The 16354-nt window shown below is 54.0% G+C and overlaps 6 protein-coding genes across 6 annotated transcripts; 3 read left to right on the forward strand and 3 right to left on the reverse strand.

The window, feature by feature from the left end:
* Nucleotides 1-238: 238 nt before the first annotated feature.
* Nucleotides 239-1773, reverse strand: BBK36DRAFT_1157793 (MFS general substrate transporter; the record flags this gene model as incomplete). Its single annotated transcript, XM_024894037.1, has 4 exons — nucleotides 239-1158; nucleotides 1220-1312; nucleotides 1398-1634; nucleotides 1761-1773. The coding sequence occupies 4 exons, from the start codon at nucleotides 1771-1773 to the stop codon at nucleotides 239-241; spliced, it is 1263 nt and encodes a 420-aa protein (XP_024751434.1).
* A 1132-nt stretch (nucleotides 1774-2905) lies between these two features.
* BBK36DRAFT_2942 (dehydratase) lies at nucleotides 2906-4890 on the forward strand (the record flags this gene model as incomplete). Its single annotated transcript, XM_024898013.1, has 3 exons — nucleotides 2906-3341; nucleotides 3409-3620; nucleotides 3688-4890. 3 exons carry the CDS (start codon nucleotides 2906-2908, stop codon nucleotides 4888-4890), a joined length of 1851 nt encoding a protein of 616 aa, XP_024751435.1.
* A 154-nt stretch (nucleotides 4891-5044) lies between these two features.
* BBK36DRAFT_1114752 (FAD/NAD(P)-binding domain-containing protein) lies at nucleotides 5045-6441 on the reverse strand (the record flags this gene model as incomplete). The annotated part of the gene is made up of 2 exons (XM_024890064.1): nucleotides 5045-5877; nucleotides 5949-6441. 2 exons carry the CDS (start codon nucleotides 6439-6441, stop codon nucleotides 5045-5047), a joined length of 1326 nt encoding a protein of 441 aa, XP_024751436.1.
* Nucleotides 6442-8725: 2284 nt separating this feature from the next.
* BBK36DRAFT_1114704 (hypothetical protein) lies at nucleotides 8726-10936 on the forward strand (the record flags this gene model as incomplete). The annotated part of the gene is made up of 1 exon (XM_024890061.1): nucleotides 8726-10936. One exon carries the CDS (start codon nucleotides 8726-8728, stop codon nucleotides 10934-10936), a length of 2211 nt encoding a protein of 736 aa, XP_024751437.1.
* A 1051-nt stretch (nucleotides 10937-11987) lies between these two features.
* On the forward strand, nucleotides 11988-13714 carry BBK36DRAFT_1167392 (MFS general substrate transporter; the record flags this gene model as incomplete). The annotated part of the gene is made up of 2 exons (XM_024895040.1): nucleotides 11988-13074; nucleotides 13149-13714. The coding sequence occupies 2 exons, from the start codon at nucleotides 11988-11990 to the stop codon at nucleotides 13712-13714; spliced, it is 1653 nt and encodes a 550-aa protein (XP_024751438.1).
* A 127-nt stretch (nucleotides 13715-13841) lies between these two features.
* On the reverse strand, nucleotides 13842-16225 carry BBK36DRAFT_1114532 (N-terminal fungal transcription regulatory domain-containing protein; the record flags this gene model as incomplete). Its single annotated transcript, XM_024890042.1, has 5 exons — nucleotides 13842-14436; nucleotides 14555-14827; nucleotides 14890-15203; nucleotides 15273-15995; nucleotides 16064-16225. 5 exons carry the CDS (start codon nucleotides 16223-16225, stop codon nucleotides 13842-13844), a joined length of 2067 nt encoding a protein of 688 aa, XP_024751439.1.
* Nucleotides 16226-16354: the final 129 nt, after the last annotated feature.

Genomic DNA, 16354 nt, shown 5'->3' on the forward strand with positions numbered 1-16354 from the left:
TTTCTCTTGTGTTTTCGTTACATTTGCTTCGGGCCTGAATGGACCTTGATTTGGACGACCTGTATAGAGTAGATGCAGAATAGTATACGGAATACAACAGAGAATTGTAAGGTATCAGGATGGCTCTATTTCATTTCTATTTTCTAACAATAAGAGACTTTACACATACGTGGTATAAAGGCATCGTTGATGGGTCATCATCGTCATTAAACGTTCCCAATATCGTCAGCGGTTCATATTAGAAGATAACCTTGAGTCCCCAACCAGCAGCCACACCTCGGGCAATATACAGCGTAACAACAGTCGCCGCATAGAAACACCCTGCAAACACAATGACGCCGTTATACGAGCCGTTATCAGCCTTCAGTAAGGCACCGGCAATAGGCAACCCAATAAGCACACCAAAGCTCGCAATGAAGAATGCCGTGCCGGTCCTCTTCCCGATATCCTCGATGTTGCACACCCTGCTGATACATACAGGCGTGACACTGATCGCAGCGCCGGACCAGAACCCGTACAGAACAGTAAACGAGTAAATCTCCGCCTCGTTGGTGCCGGCATTGTACCAAAGCGCAAAGATGAGAGCCGCGCAGGTAGTCGCCGTCAGAGCGAGGATGTTGAAGGCGCCGAAGCGGTCGGCTGCATAGCCCGGAAGCGCGCGACCGGGTATCGCACCGACATTGACGAGGGCGTTGAGGAGGTATGCTCGCTGCGTGGGCATCCCGGCGTGGATCGCATACGAGGAGATGTACGTGTAAGGGATGAAGACGGCAAACTCAACGAGGAAGACGGCAAGCGTCGTCAGTGCGTACTTTGGGTCACGGAGGGCGGCCAGGTCGATGGCGCTGCCGGGGCGTATGCTGGTGTTCTTGTTGTGGGGGAGACGCTTCTTCATGAGGCAGACGGCGAGGCAGCCCATGGCGAGGCAGATGAAGGCGATGACGCGGGTGGCCCAGGGGAAGCCGACCTGGGGCGTGAGGTAGAGGATGATGATGGGGAAGAGGATGCCGCCGAGGCCGCCGGCGGTGCAGGCGATGCCCGTGGCGAGGGCGCGGCGCTTGTCGAAGTAGTGGCCGATGATGGCGATGGCGGGGTTGAAGAGGAGGGAGGCGGAGGCGCCGCCGAGGAGGCCGAAGCAGAGGAAGAATTGGTAGAATTCTGGGGTGGTTTTGTGTGAGTTGGAGGTGTGAAAGGGGGGAGGGTATAATGAGTGACGGACCTTTGCAGAGGCCGATGAGCATCATGGAGAGGACGATGCCGATGCTACCTGGTATCACCAGGTACTTCACATCGTACGCGTCAAAGATGGGACCTGTAGAAGTCGATTCGTTAGCGATAGGCTCTTCAATGGTCTTCTCGAGGTATATCAGATACAAGAGAAGTGAAAGACGACTTACCGACTTGCGCTCCGCAGAAGTACAAAAAGAAGGCATAGCTACTGAGAATCCAACCAATTGTCGACTCAGGAAGATGCTTCAGCTCATTCTCTGAGAGTCTCGCCTGCAACACGGCCATGGTGTTGAGGAGCCCCATGGAGGTGATCATGCAGGCCCATGAGCCGAGGACGACGAGCCATGCTTGGAGGCCGCCATCGGGGTAGGATGTTATTGAGATGTCTTCAGCAGCGAGTGTGACTATAAGTGAGGCTGTTAGTGTATGGTAAAGGTCATTGGGTCATGAGAGCTAGAGCCGAGAGTTGGAACTCTGTGAGAATCTGGGGTAGTGTAAAGAAAGGGGTTATCCATGAGGAAGAGACGAACCGGCTGTTGCCATTTTGGGTATATCTACACTGATCTACAAGGCACAAAACAAACAAACAAACAAGCAACGAAAACATGGACAGACGTTGCCATTTTGAGGACATGACACTGGGAGTGCTTCTTTTTTAAACGTCTTTCTGAGCTAAAGAAGAAAAAAATGGACTGGAGCCCCAGTAAGCCGGGAGCTTGCGATGCCACTATTTCGAGAAGTGGATTCTGCTGTTGGTAGTGAGTTGACGCCCTCCGCGATGCGTGGGATGGAGTTGGAAATGCCTGCTTTGCTACCTGTGGATTCTAGAAGAACCCATCAACATTTACTACATAATGATGCGGTGTGAAGTCTTTGAATGATTTACGATTATATGCTGATTCGGAAAAGTCAACGTAAATTGAAAGAATATCGTTGACTGTATCACAAGTGATAGGCCGGGGTATGTAAGAATTTTCGCCTTGCTTCGGCCCCATCACGGAATGCGCCGGTCTCAGAAATTATGACTAACAGAAACATGGCGGGAACCACAGCAGATTTCTTACTCGATCGAGATATTTTACCCCTGGTCTCTGATCCGTTACTGTACCTAGTGTTGAGATTGAGTCGTGGCTTGGTTCATCGGCGATTGATATTGGTTGATCGGGGTGCACTTAACCGAAGACTACAGAGACTGGAACTGGAATTGGGGAAAGCAAAAGGAAGTGTCTTGTAACAGGAGAGCAATACGATATGTCTCAATTCAGTCATGAAAGTATAGACAATGACTTGCCATCTTGGTGATACGAGGAGCAGCTTCTCGTGCAGTTGGATCTCAATCGTCATGCTTCAGTGGCGGTACGAGATATGAGACTCGATAGGTTTCTGCTGACAAGATGATAACATTTGGCTGCTGCTGTTCGCAGTCTTATACTCTTCAGCAAGGAACAGTTAGGTTTCTTATGAGATCTAAGATAGCAGAGATGAAGATCGCCGTCAAAGTCATGGCTCAGATCTCAAGCCGATACACATCTGCGATGACAATCAACCCCTCCACACCCACAGCTGATCCCTGCCAACGGGCTTCTGGTGCAAGATCACGCAATCACCGACACAAAACACCAAAATCGCTTCATACGAACATTGCCCAATCCTCACAGAAGAGAGGCACTGCAACATGGAAAGTCACGGAGCTTCAAACGACAACAGCACGCCAGATCCCAGAGCCGACTATGACCTCTCTCGACCAATCCAGCCCGCAGTGGGCATGAGACAAGGCCTCTCCAACTACGGCGACCCTCACTTCTCCCTGTTCCTCCGCAAGGTCTTCATCAAAGCCCTAGGATACAGCGAGGATGCGCTTTCAAGGCCCATCATCGGCATCATCAACACGTACTCGGGCTTCAATCCCTGCCACGGCAATGTCCCGCAGCTCATTGAGGCCGCGAAGAGGGGCGTTCAGCTTAACGGCGGGCTGGCGATTGAGTTCCCGACGATCAGCGTTCATGAGTCGTTTTCTTCGCCGACGAGCATGTTCTTGAGGAATCTCATGAGTATGGATACGGAAGAGATGATCAAGGCGCAGCCGGTGGATGCGTGTATTGTCATTGGTGGTGAGTTTTCATATCCACCAAATGTCGTCTTGATCACGGTTTTGGCTGATGTGATGTCGTGAGCCAGGATGTGACAAGACAGTGCCGGCTCAGCTCATGGGCGGAATATCCGCCAATAAGCCCATCCTACCTCTCATAACGGGACCAATGATGCCCGGGAGCTTCAGAGGCGGCCGCATTGGAGCCTGTACAGACTGTCGCAACAATTGGGCGGCTTTCCGGGCAAATGAGATTGATATCGAGGACATCTCAGCATTGAACGAGGAGCTTGCTCCAACGGTAAGCCTTTGTCACCTCTGTTGGGGGGGGGGTTAGGGGTCGTTTTGACTTACACGAAGCTGGATAGGCCGGAACTTGTGGCGTTATGGGCACTGCAAGCACAATTGCCTGTTTGACTGCAGCTCTTGGACTCATCCCACTGCGAGGCGGTGCAACTGCTCCCGCTGTATCAAGCGCACGACTGAGGATCGCCGAGCAGACAGGCGCAAATGCGATAGCAGCAGCCAAGCACAAACGCACTCCCCAGTCCATCCTCTCCGAGGCATCTTTCCACAACGCGATTACCGTCCTACAAGCAATCGGAGGCTCTACCAACGGCATCGTGCATCTTCTCGCCATTGCGAATAGGCATCCAGAAGTATACGGCAAGATTACTTTACAAACAGTGGATGAGATTGGAAGAAAGACTCCGTTGATAGTTGACCTCAAGCCCAGCGGCGACAATTACATGACGGGCTTGCATAACGCCGGTGGCATTCCCGCTCTTTTCAATGTTCTACGACCTCTGCTGAAGCTAGATGCCCTCACGATAACGGGTAAGACCCTGGGTGAGGCTCTGGATGAGGAGAATTTTCGCCCCTTTCCGTTTACTTCTCAAATCATTCGGCCGTTGGAGAATCCCCTGTATCCATCTTCGAGCCTCGTAGTTCTATACGGAAACATTGCTCCCCACGGGGCCGTTATCAAAGCCAGTGCCAGCAAGTACCGACATCTTCTCAGCCACCGAGGCCGAGCTGTGGTATTCGCCGGCCCCGAGGACCTTGCCAAACGCATTGATGATCCAGACCTCGATGTTGACGAGGACAGCGTATTGATATTACAGGGGATTGGCCCCATTGGCTTTTCAAGCCCGGGGATGCCAGAGGCAGGACTGATACCCATCCCGCGCAAACTCGCAGCTCGCGGAGTCAAGGACATGCTGCGCCTCTCAGACGGACGCATGTCCGGCACGGCGGGAGGGAGCATCGTTTTGCATATTTCGCCTGAAGCTGCGTTGCCGGAAAGTGTTTTTGCTGTTGTGAGGGATGGAGATGTCATCTGCTGTGATGTGGAGAGACGAAAGCTGGAGGTGGAGCTTGATGAAGCTGAGATTAGGAGGAGAGTTGCGGAGAGAAAAGATAGGTTGGAGAGGAGAGTGGAAGGGCTTGGACCTGCGGAGACTAGGAGGCGACCGGCGCGGGGGTATAGGGGGTTGTATGAGAGGAGTGTGCTGCAGGCTCAGGATGGCGTGGACTTTGATTTCTTGACTGCTAATGGGGCGACATATTAACTTGGTCATATGATTTAGACACTCATGAAAAGTGGCCAGCAAATGCAGACTATATGTGACGAGTCGATATATGATATACTAGTAGTACGATACTAGTACGGAAAGGCTATGTGCCTCTGTTAGAGCTGATTGCTCAGTCAGGGGATGACCCTCATCACTCCCCTTTCAATTCTGATTGCCTTTCAAACTCATCTGTAGCCCGCATAAGCGCGTCCTTCCAATCATAGTTCATGAGTTTATGCAGTCGCTCCGTAAAGTCCTTTGCGTACAAATCAAGATCACCCCCAATTTCAGGGTCACGCCACTGCGCTGAGACTCCGATATGTCGACTACTGGTAACAAGCCATTGACTTCTCTCGCGTCTGGCGGAATCATAGGCCCTGAAAGCTGCTTCGAGAGACTTATGCTTGCTTGCAGAGCCTTGTGCCGAGACAAGACTATCTGCTGCCTTCTTCAAGACTGTTGCCAAGACCAATGCGTCTTCGATGCCCATGCCTGCTCCAGCACCGTGATGCGGCGTCGACGCGTGGGCGGCATCCCCTGCGAGAACCACACGTCCGAAAGCGTAGCTCGAGAGCGGGTGATCGTGACTATCAAATAGAGCCCAGCGGTTGAGCTCCTCCGGGAGAGTCTTTACAAGCTCTTTTACAGAAGGACCGAAATGAGCAAACGCAGCTTCGACATCCTGTCTCTTCCCCACACTGGTCATATAGTCGGAATCAGGCCAGTCTTCCTCGTCGTGCACATAAGCGGCTACATTGACGTAAACACCGTCTTTAGCAACGATGGGGTACGTCACCATGGATGCTCCCTGGCCAATGTATTGGACGGCGCAATTGGCAAGATTTCCAAGGATATTCGAAATTTTGTCCAGGGGGACGAGGCCACGGTAGATGCTCGTGTGGGTATAGTGCGGGAGGGACGCCGGATTGTCCTTGCCGAGGAGGATTTGGCGGACGCGGGACTTGATGCCATCACAGGCGATGACTGGGAGGTGCGTTAGCTCCTTCGGAGGTCCGCAGACTTCATATTAGTTCGAGGGAGATCGGTGACTATACCTGCGTCTGCTTCTGCAGTGCTGCCATCGCTAAACTGGAGAACAAGCTTCTCGCCGTCTCCCCTATCGACGATTGACTCAAGATGCTTCCCCAGTCTCACACGACCCGGGGGTATAATAGGAAGCAATCCATCCAACAATCGGCCACGATGGGCACCACGGAATTCAAAAGGCTCAATGACCACATCATACAGCCGATCCGCTGGACGCAGTTTCAGATCCTCATCGCTGCTGCCATTGACAACATTCACATTGTTAAGCACATTCGAAACTTTGAGCAAGTTCTCTGCGGTATCAGGGTGTAGAGCGGTCATGGACTCGATGATTATAGAGGGGACTCCGATGCCAACGCCCATTTCTTTGAGACGACTTGATTGTTCGTAGATGGTGAAGGGTATGTTTCGGTGTAAGAGGCCCAGAGCGACGTGTACGCCAACGACGCCTGCGCCTATAATGGCGATGTCTAGAGATGGTGAGTTACCGTGGTCGTCCATTATGTCTCAGTATGGATCTGTATTCTGTTTATACGATATGTAGAGAGATGCTGATAGGAGCTTCAGAATAAACCTAGATAACCATCGATAATATCTCGCCATTATGTGTATATATGTATATAGGTATATATATATATATATATATATTATTCGGTGAGGATTGATAGCTTTCTACCATCCCGCAATAATCTGGATAGGTATGAGAATACAAAGAAGGTAATTCTCCCGAAGTCACTCAATAATTGTATGGAATCCGATCCGAGTCTTAATATAACAGCGAGTGCGTAATGAAGCCAATATTAACAAGGGTTGCTATGCTGACAGATAATTTGCATATACGCGTTCGCGGATTCCTCAGCAAAACAGCCTATTACCGCTACTCCTGGGTATGAAGAGCGAACGATTAGGAATGTCTGGATAGGTAGTAGAAGACAGTTCGTTTTCGTATGTTTACAAAAAGTATGGGCTGAGTCCAGCAGTTGTAGATAACGTCTGTTTGGTTCGTGGCTTTATTAGGGGAACTGAAAGCATGGCCATTGGTAGGTCTCTCAGCGACTATATAAAGCAACTAACGCGAACTATTCCAAGTCGAACTCTGACACTGGGTAATTTGTAGACGCTTTGTAGACGATTTACGATATGCGACCGTCACCGCTTGATAAAACATTGTCAGCATGATATCAGATGGCAGATACGTGTATTAATCGCTGCCCCTGTTGAAGGGCTGGCAGGGACAACAGGACACTCCAGTGTCTGCGTTCATCCCGTACTCCGAAATCATCGCTCGAGTCATACTACTAGTTGTCGAACATCGACTAGTAGTTTGATGATGGTTTCACGAGCCTACTCAAATGACAATTTGTTTGCGATGAGCTACTTGGCCTTACCCTGTGCTGCATCAACTTGTGCGGGGTCGGAGTGAGGGAGTCGAGGTACTCTATACCTCGAGATGTCCGACTCAAGTCTGAGACACATGAAGTTGTTCCCTTTGAAGATGAAACTACCACATCTACAGAGTGAATGGCTTCTGTCAGGTGTCGTCCGTCATGATGGTTTGCAAAAAAAGATTGAATGCCCGGGCTGCTGGTCTCTTCCGGAGTGGTGGGTGGCATTTGTACCGAGTCGGGCAGGTATCGGCCATGACGGCCTTGAAAACTTCGTGCATCGTCACACTGCAGTTCTGCAGCGGCTGCGAGTCGAACTAGTGACGGACTTTTGACGAGTGAAAATCCCACCTTTCAGCCACGACGGCCTTGGTCCTGTCCCCCAGGATGAGCTAACCCGGTGTCGTCACAGCGCAGTCCGTCTGTGTTCCTTGGTTCGTCAGGACTTCCGGATAGTCATCGTCACTATCGTGTCCCTCGCGTGGTCCTCGGAGATCTGTGCTGGGTGCCAGGGATAGAGATAGAGACGGCCTGTTGGGACATGGCGCTCCCCCTCATCGACAATCATTGCTCTTTGTGCCAGCCGGAACGGTCTCGGTCTTGACCGGCTAAGCCACGTTTGCATTACTTGGTCGACGCCAAACCGTTGGAAGAGTGGAGAAGGGGCCTGGCAGCACGAATGGTGATCTCCCGTGTAAGCAGGGCTTGCATTCCGGAGGCCCCGTTTGGCTCGAGAGGAGACGAGGGGAGAGAAGAGACGAGAGGCTTCTGCCAGGCCCGCAGCAGGTTTCGACGTGTGTCTGTACCTCGGAGTACTCGTAACCCCAACCCGGGGAAAAAAAGACGAGATGACGGATGGTGGAAGACGGGCTCAGGAGGGCGGACGAGGAGGGAATTTAAGCAGAAGCCGTGCGGAGTAGACATTCCGAAGTCGTTACGTCATGGCGATGTCGCCAGGAGGAAACTACGGAGATTAGTATTTTGCTTGCTAGGCTCTGGCAGAAGAATGGGGATGGGTGGGCGAGTGGACATGTGCCTTGCTTGGGCCTGGCTTGACCTTGCTTGACCTTGCCTTATTACCCGCACTATCCAGGCACTAGACATGGGCCCTGCTCCTCTGGATGACCACCAGCAGTTTCTTCAGCGAGTGCGAAATGGGTGCCCGCGATGACGGGCCTGGCGTCGACAGCATGATCTCTCAAGGCGCGGGAGTGTCAAGCCACTTCAGCCAGTACGACGACGATCACGAGGCCAGCCAGGGGCGCCGAGACTCGGACGCGCACGGTATCGGTATCGGCATCGGCAGTAGCAGCATCAGCGACAAGGAAAACGCCGCCAGCATGATGGCCATGAGTAGCAGCGGCAGCCTGGACACGAGCATGAGCACCAGCATGATGAGCATGGACGGCGTCGGCGGCAGCGTTGTGAATGCGGCATCAGGAGCCAACAGCAGCAATAGTAAGAACAACAGCAGCAATAATAGCAGCAGCGGCAGAGACGACACAACAGCGACAGCAGAGACGGCCAACGCACCGACTGCAGACGGAGTAACGACGACAGACGACGCAAACGACACAGCGACACCCCCGACCCTCCCAGACACATACACCTTCGACGCCTCCGACCTCTTCGACCTCTCGCCCGTGCCCACCCTCGTCGTCTCGCCCTCGTTCCGCATCCTGCGAGTCTCCAAAGGCGTCATCGACGCGTGGAAGTGCGCCCCCGACGACTTCCTGGGCAGGGACCTCTTCGCCACGCTGTACGGCGGCTCGCCGCTCGAGCGCTTCGACCGCATCCCGCTGGCCGCCGCCATCGAGGTCGCCGTGGCCTCGCGCAAGTTCCACCTGTGTCACGCCGCCTACTCGGCCCAGGGCACCTCGTACTCGGCCCGCATCATCCCCATCTTCCGCGGCGACCAGCTGCTGTCTCTGGTGCTGGAGTGGGACGAGGTCGAGCCCACGACGGCTGAGGCCCGCGGCGAGGTCATCCAGCACGCACTGTCCGTCGACGAGGTCTTTCGCCTGCTGATTCAGACGGTCAAGGACTACGCCATCTTCCTGCTCGACACGCGCGGCTACGTCGCCACCTGGAACACGGGCGCCGAGCTGCTCAAGGGCTACAAGAAGGAGGACATCATCGGCCGTCACTTCTCCAACTTCTACGGCCAGGAGGACCTCGTTGCGGCCAAACCCGAGAACGAGCTCATCACCTGCCTGCGCGAGGGCCGCGTGCAGGACGAGGGCTGGCGCTATCGCAAGGACGGCAGCCGCTTCTGGGCCAACGTCACCATCACCGCCATCTACCGCAACGGCGTCCACGTCGGCTTTGGTAAGGTGACGCGTGATCTGACGGAGCGCAGAGAGGCCGAGCTGCGGCTGGTGGCGGCGTACGAGGAGAGCGCCAAGCTCAAGAACGACTTCCTGGCCAACATGAGCCACGAGATCCGCACCCCCATGCACGGCATGCTGTCCGCCTGCACCCTGCTGCTCGACACGGCCCTGACCGACGACCAGCGCGACACGGCCAACATCATCTCCGAGTCGGGCCAGGTGCTGCTGCAGGTCATCAACGGCATCCTCGACTACTCCAAGCTGGCGTCGGGCAACTTCTCCGTCAACACGGACTTGGTCGGCGTCGCCAGCATCATCACGTCTGTCGTGCGCAATGTCCAGATGACGCTGCTGCCGGGCGTCTACATCAAGCTCCTCCTGTCGCCGGATCTGCCCAAGTCCGCCCAGGGCGATCCGCTTCGCTTCCGGCAGATCTTCCAGAACATCATCGACAACGCCGTCAAGTTTACCGAGGCGGGCTCGGTGCAGGTTGCTGCAAAAGTGACGGCTGAGGACGAGACGTACTACACGATACTGACAGAGGTCACCGACAGCGGCATCGGCGTGCCAGAGGATGCTGTGCAGAACCTCTTCAAGCCCTTTACCCAGCTCGAGAAGCCCACCAAGAAGCGATACCAGGGAACTGGCCTGGGGCTGTCTATAGCCAAGTCTCTGGCCGAACTGCTCGGTGGCCAGATGGGCTACCGACCGAATCAGGAGCGCCACGGCAGCGTCTTCTGGTTTACTGTCAAGCTCAAGAAGATTCCCCGTCCCAACCAGCCCGGTGCTCCGGGGTCCAAGCTGGAGCACGAGAATGAAAAGTCCCGCCAGGAAGCAGAGAAGGAAATGATGATGAAGCGAATCAAGGAACTGGCGCCACGAAAGCGAATTCTCGCAGCCGAGGACAATCTTGTCAACCAGAAAGTGCTGGCCCGCGTCCTGAAGTCTCTTGGCTTCCAGAACACCACCATTGCCGCCAACGGAGCAGAGGCCGTCTCGACATTGAAAGCTTCCCCCAACACCTACGACTTAGTCCTGATGGATATTAGTATGCCCGTCATGGACGGTTTTGAGGCGACGAGGAAGATTCGGACACATGGCATCCCCATACCAATCATTGCCATGACTGCGTATGCCCTGAGGGGCGACAGCGAGACTTGCTTAGAAAAGGGGATGGACGATTACATCTCCAAGCCGGTCAATATCAACAAGCTATTACAAAAGCTGCTCACATGGTTAGACTCGCCCGAGTGGGCCAACGGCGTCAACGGGCCATCTTGACGGACGGGAGTTGCAGCTCCGACAAATTCTACATGACAATCCATTATTTCTCAGGAGTCCTGCTCATCCCATACCAGCCAATTCTCCTTTATAGCATCGTTCGTCATGTTTTGGCCATGCGTTCGCGGCCGTCGCGAGTCATTGAATTGGACTGAGGGAAAAATAGAAAAAGATACAGGGTCTGTCTTATAAGGCGCAAAGCCATTTTGCTGGCCTGATCAGCCTCGAAACAGAATGAGAGCTGTTCGAAGGCTATGGAGGCAATCCATCGGCCAGCTGGGTATTGATCAACAGGAAAAGCTGCATATATGCTGTACATTTTCGTACAGACGCAAACAGCGGTGATCACGGGGCTAGACGCCGATTCGTAAGGGGCTTCACGGAGGAATTGAAAAGCTCATGGCAATCATTTCTTCTGAGTTTCTGGGGAGGATATTCTGCATCAGTGGTGTGCACCTTTGGGGCACCCTGGCGATTTGCTTGAATTGCATGTTTGTTCTATCAGTAGGGATCTGTTCGGCGGTTGAGCCGGACCATTCGTGTCCATATAGGGAAGGCTACATTGTTACCATTACGTTTAATGTACTTTGATTCTATGTAGGTCGTTTCTAAAATATTGATATTGAGTGGCAACTTACAGGGATGCCAAATTGTCAAAGACTCAAGCTGAGTATCACAGTAGATTTGATGTTCCTGTGTAAGTGGATTACAAATAAATCTGCATCAATTTTGGCTAATTCGAGAGCTTCAAAGTGACTCGCCCATACTTTATGCTGCCAGCCCGCCACTTTCTATCAATGGTTAGCTGCGGGAGTCGCTTGTCTTACGATTACGTCGAGTGTGGTGCAGCTGGTCCCCGTTAAGAACTGGGGTTTAAATGGGAGTGAGAATTCACGACGTCTAGACACTTCAGTCCTTCAATCTGTCAGACACACACTCTCTCCCAGGCCATCGGATTTAAAACTTGTAGAACCCTTGCTCAGTCACTTCTTCGACATGTGAACGAATCCTTTAAATAGCAGCAACCGCGAGAAACAAGCTGGCAATCACCATGTCCGTTACGCAAGCAACGCTTCTTATGGCCCCAGAGGCTCACGCCGAGACCCTCACAACATCATCCAACCCCGAAAACCCACAGATCCAGCAAGACATCCAACTAAGCACCATCAACCTCAGACAAAATGACTTGTTCGAAGCTCACCTTCCTCCGCCCGCCGGCCTCCCAGAAGAACAAGGCACCCCCACGAACCCAATCTCCCAAGGCGTCCCCCCCGAACTCGCCAACCTCCTCTCCGAAGTCATCTTCGTCCTCGTCTGCACCGCCGGCCAGGTCATCTTCTCTCTCACCATTGGCCAAGTCGCCGTCACGCAGTTCGTCTTCCGCGAAGCGCTGGGCGTGCTCCCCGCGCAAACCCCGTGGCTCATCGGGTCCTCTGCGCTGGCCAGCGGTCTGTCCGTCATTGTGTTTGGTCCGCTGGCTGATCTCGCCCCTCCAAAGCCACTCATGGTCGGGGCTTTTCTGTGGGAAGCCATCTGGAACGGCGTCACTGCTGCGGCCGTCTCCCCGGAACTGAAAGTGCTCTTCTTTGTCGCGAGGGCCATGCAGGGTCTTGCGGTGGGCGTCTTGGTGTCCGCTTCGATGAGCATCCTCGGCCGCGTGTATAACCCCGGCATCCGCAAGACACGCGTCTTCTCGATGATGGCTGCGGGAGCGCCCTTTGGATACTGGATAGGATGCGTCCAGGGCGGGCTCCTCAGCGCACACCTCCCCTGGATCTTTGGCACCACGGCCATGTTCCTCGCGGTGTGCGCTGTGGCGGCGTACTTTACGATTCCGGATCTGCGTCCCGCGGCGGACAGCTCGTCTGCGGAAAGGCCCTCGGTGAGACAGTTTGACTATACGGGTGCGTTGCTTGCGTCGTTGGGGTGCGGACTGGTCTTGTTTGGGCTTACGCAGGGGTCTGCGGTGCAGTGGAGTGCGTATACGTACGTTTCTGTGATTCTGGGGCTGTTGATGCTTGTTGCGTTTTATTTTGTGGAAAAGAGGGTGAAGAGGCCGCTTATACCCAGTGGGCTTTGGAGGACGCCTGGTTTCGTTGCGCTTTTGGTGTCGTACGTGTTTGGATATGGGGCTTTTAGTGAGTTCTTCTATAATATATCCCATGCAGCTTTTACTTTCATTGACTGGCAGAGTCTAACGGGACATGTTTAGCTGGTGCCTGGCAATTCTATGCCATACAGTTCTGGCTTCGTTACCAAGGCGCGTCTCCCCTCACAGCAGCATTATACCTGCTCCCCAACGGCATCGTCGGCGTCCTTGCGGCATGGGTTGTTTCCAAGACGCTACACGTCGTCCCCGGCCACTGGATCCTAGCCATTAGCATGGTATGCTTTGGTATAGGACCGGTCTTCTTCCTCCCCCAGACGCCAAGCACCCCTTACTGGGCTCTATCCATGCCGGGCGTGGCTCTGGCGACATTTGGGCCTGATTTGAGCTTTGCGGCCGCCGCCGTCTTCATCACGTCGAGCGTGCCGAGGTCGTATCAGGGCGCTGCGGGGGGCCTGTTGGTTACGGTGCAGAACTTAACGATGGCGATTTTCACGTCTGTGGCTGGGTCTATCGGGATCAAGATCGAGATGCTGCCTGATGGGGAGGTGGGGTTGCAGGGGATAAGAGCGATTTGGTGGTTTGGGTTTGCTTTTGCTTTGCTGGGTGCTTTGATTACGATTACGATGGTGAGGATTCCCAAGGCAGAGGAGAAGGAACATGTGCAGTAGATGGAGGTCTTTTCAAGGCCATACAGCTCTTCATGATAATAGTCATCGTGTTCGGGAGACATAGGTATCCAAAAAACCAATAGGAAACTCCACCAATGCAAATATGCAAAGCCACTCGAGGACCGATTCAGCTCCATAACTTTTGTTTGTCTCTGGGATGAAGGCCTTGTGGGGCATCAGTATCCTCCACATTCAAATGCCCATAGTTCTCAACGAGGTTCGTCAAGATCTGTGAATCCACAGTCTCCTTCTTCTTCACCACGCTTACCGGCCACGAACTCCTCACAGCCTGCACCATATCCCGCTTCTCATCCCACTCCTTGTCGTCAAGGTTCATCGTCTCCCTCAGAAGGGCGACTTCCGGAGGGCGCATGCGGCCCCGAATAACTCGGAACAGTGCTTCAGCCAGGTAGTGGTTGCGGCGCTGGTCGTACAGGCCCTTTGCGACGAGGATGAGCGTCGAGCGTTGGACCTCGAGGTCCTGACCGGTGGTCCCCTCGTCGATGGCCTCGAGGCATTCGGAGGCGGCGAGCATCAGGGGGACGACGAGGAAGAGGTCCATGGCGTCGTAGCCGTGGCGGAGGTAGTAGAGGCGCATGAGGGTTTGCAGATGGCGTTTGGATTCGGCGATGATCTCCCTGGGAGAGGGCTCTTGGTACATGTTTGTTTCTGTGTCGATGAGGGGTTCGAAGATGGTGATGATGAGGTAGTGGTAGTAGGTGCTGTTGCTATGTTAGCGATTGGACAAGGAAGAGGACTGTTAGAGCTGCCTACTGGAGTTGTAAGTGTGCAGGGAGCACGATTGTCCTTGGCTGTAAGGGGCCAGGCAAGCCTTCGTACCAGCTTTTCAGTCTCTGACGAAGCTCGTACGCTTTTTCAACCGTCACCTGCGAGCCCTCTGTATACGCTGCTAAGGCAAAATCATGCATAATGACCCGAAACTGACATTTCGATCGAAAGATGTAGCCGAAATACGACGGCGAGAGGGTCGTGCTCAAAGGATACTTGAGCCATATCTCGCCATACCAGTTTGGCTCCTTTGAGGGGTCCGGCAGCCTCCAGTTTGGTGGCTCTTTGATTAAAGGGGAGAATAGGAAGGAGAAGCCAACAAGACTACATAGTAACAATATCATTAGTTGAGTAAACCGGGGGTTGAATCGTTTAGGGGTACTCACGATTCCCAGCTAAACAAGGTCCATGCCATAAACGACATGCACCTCTTCATCTTCTCGCTGCGTCCGCCCACAGTACTGTCGAAAAGACGAATCTCTCGAGCTAGCTCTATGGCCTGAAGCCTATAGGGCTGGCCAATTTCATCCAGTCCACAGAGATTGTGAAAGACGCTGAAGAGGATCCCGGCCTGAATCGTGGTGATGCGTGGTTCGTGCGCTTCCAACTCCCAGATGCGTTTCGCCTCGGCCAGGAAGCGGTACACGAGCGTGTCGGGATTCCAGTATTCGGCGCGGTTTGATACTCGTTGGGAACAAACCTATGCGAGCTTCATTAGACTACGAAGTGTACGTGTGTCGATGAAGGGCGTCAGGGGGGGCTATCGTACGCAGGCATAAGCGAGGATGATGTTGACGAGCAACGACGAGCAAAATTCGTCTCGTTTAGCCACCAGGTCGTCCAAGAAATAATCCTTTTGGAATGCCGATGTAAACATATACTCGCACCGCAGAAACACCGCCAGCATCTCTCGCATAAGCGCATCGTCATTGCTGACCGACGTCCACCGCGATATCCTGGCATCGATCAACCGAGGATCGACGACTTCGGCCGCATGGAACGGCTTCAGGTAGATGCTCTCATATCCCTCCGTCCCGTAATCACCAGCTCTCCCGGCAGCAGAAGCAGCAGCCAGGACGTCAGGCTGCCTATCCTGGTGCGCATACAACGACGCCGCGCCCCAGATGATCGAGTCCAGGTAAGGGTTGTTCTCAATGCAGTAGTCCGGCATCTCAGACCGATATGGGAACTCGTATCGAAACCGCGTCTCGGGCGCAACGGCCATCTGCAGCAGGAGGTTGCCCGCTCGGATCAGGTTGAGAATCGTGTTCACGTCGGCGCCGTCCCTGATCCTCTTGAAGACGTGGTCGGCCTCGCGGTCGGGCAGGTTCCGCAGCAGCTCGAACAGCTCCTCGTGGACGCTCGTGCGCTGGCGCAGGTCCCGGTAGCCTCGTTTGAGGGCCTGGGAGGTTGTTTCGCCGGGCTGGGTTGTGTAGAGACATTCGCTTCGGCGCTGGAGGCAACGGCTACAGCTTGGCCGCTCGCCGGAGCACTGCCGGGGCGTTGATTTTAGTAGTCGGGACGTAAGACATGGAGAGTGTTGAAGCAGCTGGAGAGAACCTTTGTCTTTTGCTTACGGCACGTGTTACAAGCTGCCAGAATCACGTCGCGCCTCGAGGACGGCGGAGGAGCTGGAGCCGCCGCTACCGGAGCTTGTTGGGCGGGAGCCGGCAACACACGGCGCAGCGGCCGGCCCCTTGCTTGAGAGGATCGATCAGGCATTTGGCTCTCGAACTGGCGTATCCCGGAGAGCTCAAGTGTCGAGGCTTCGGGGACAGGTCAACCAGTGTCGTCTGGCGGAAGCTGATGTCAGGCCGTGTGAAATACACTAGGGAGGCGGTTGATGTTGGC

Source organism: Trichoderma citrinoviride, assembly GCF_003025115.1.
Source record: "Trichoderma citrinoviride strain TUCIM 6016 unplaced genomic scaffold BBK36scaffold_4, whole genome shotgun sequence".
NCBI classification, from domain to species: Eukaryota; Fungi; Ascomycota; class Sordariomycetes; order Hypocreales; family Hypocreaceae; genus Trichoderma; species Trichoderma citrinoviride.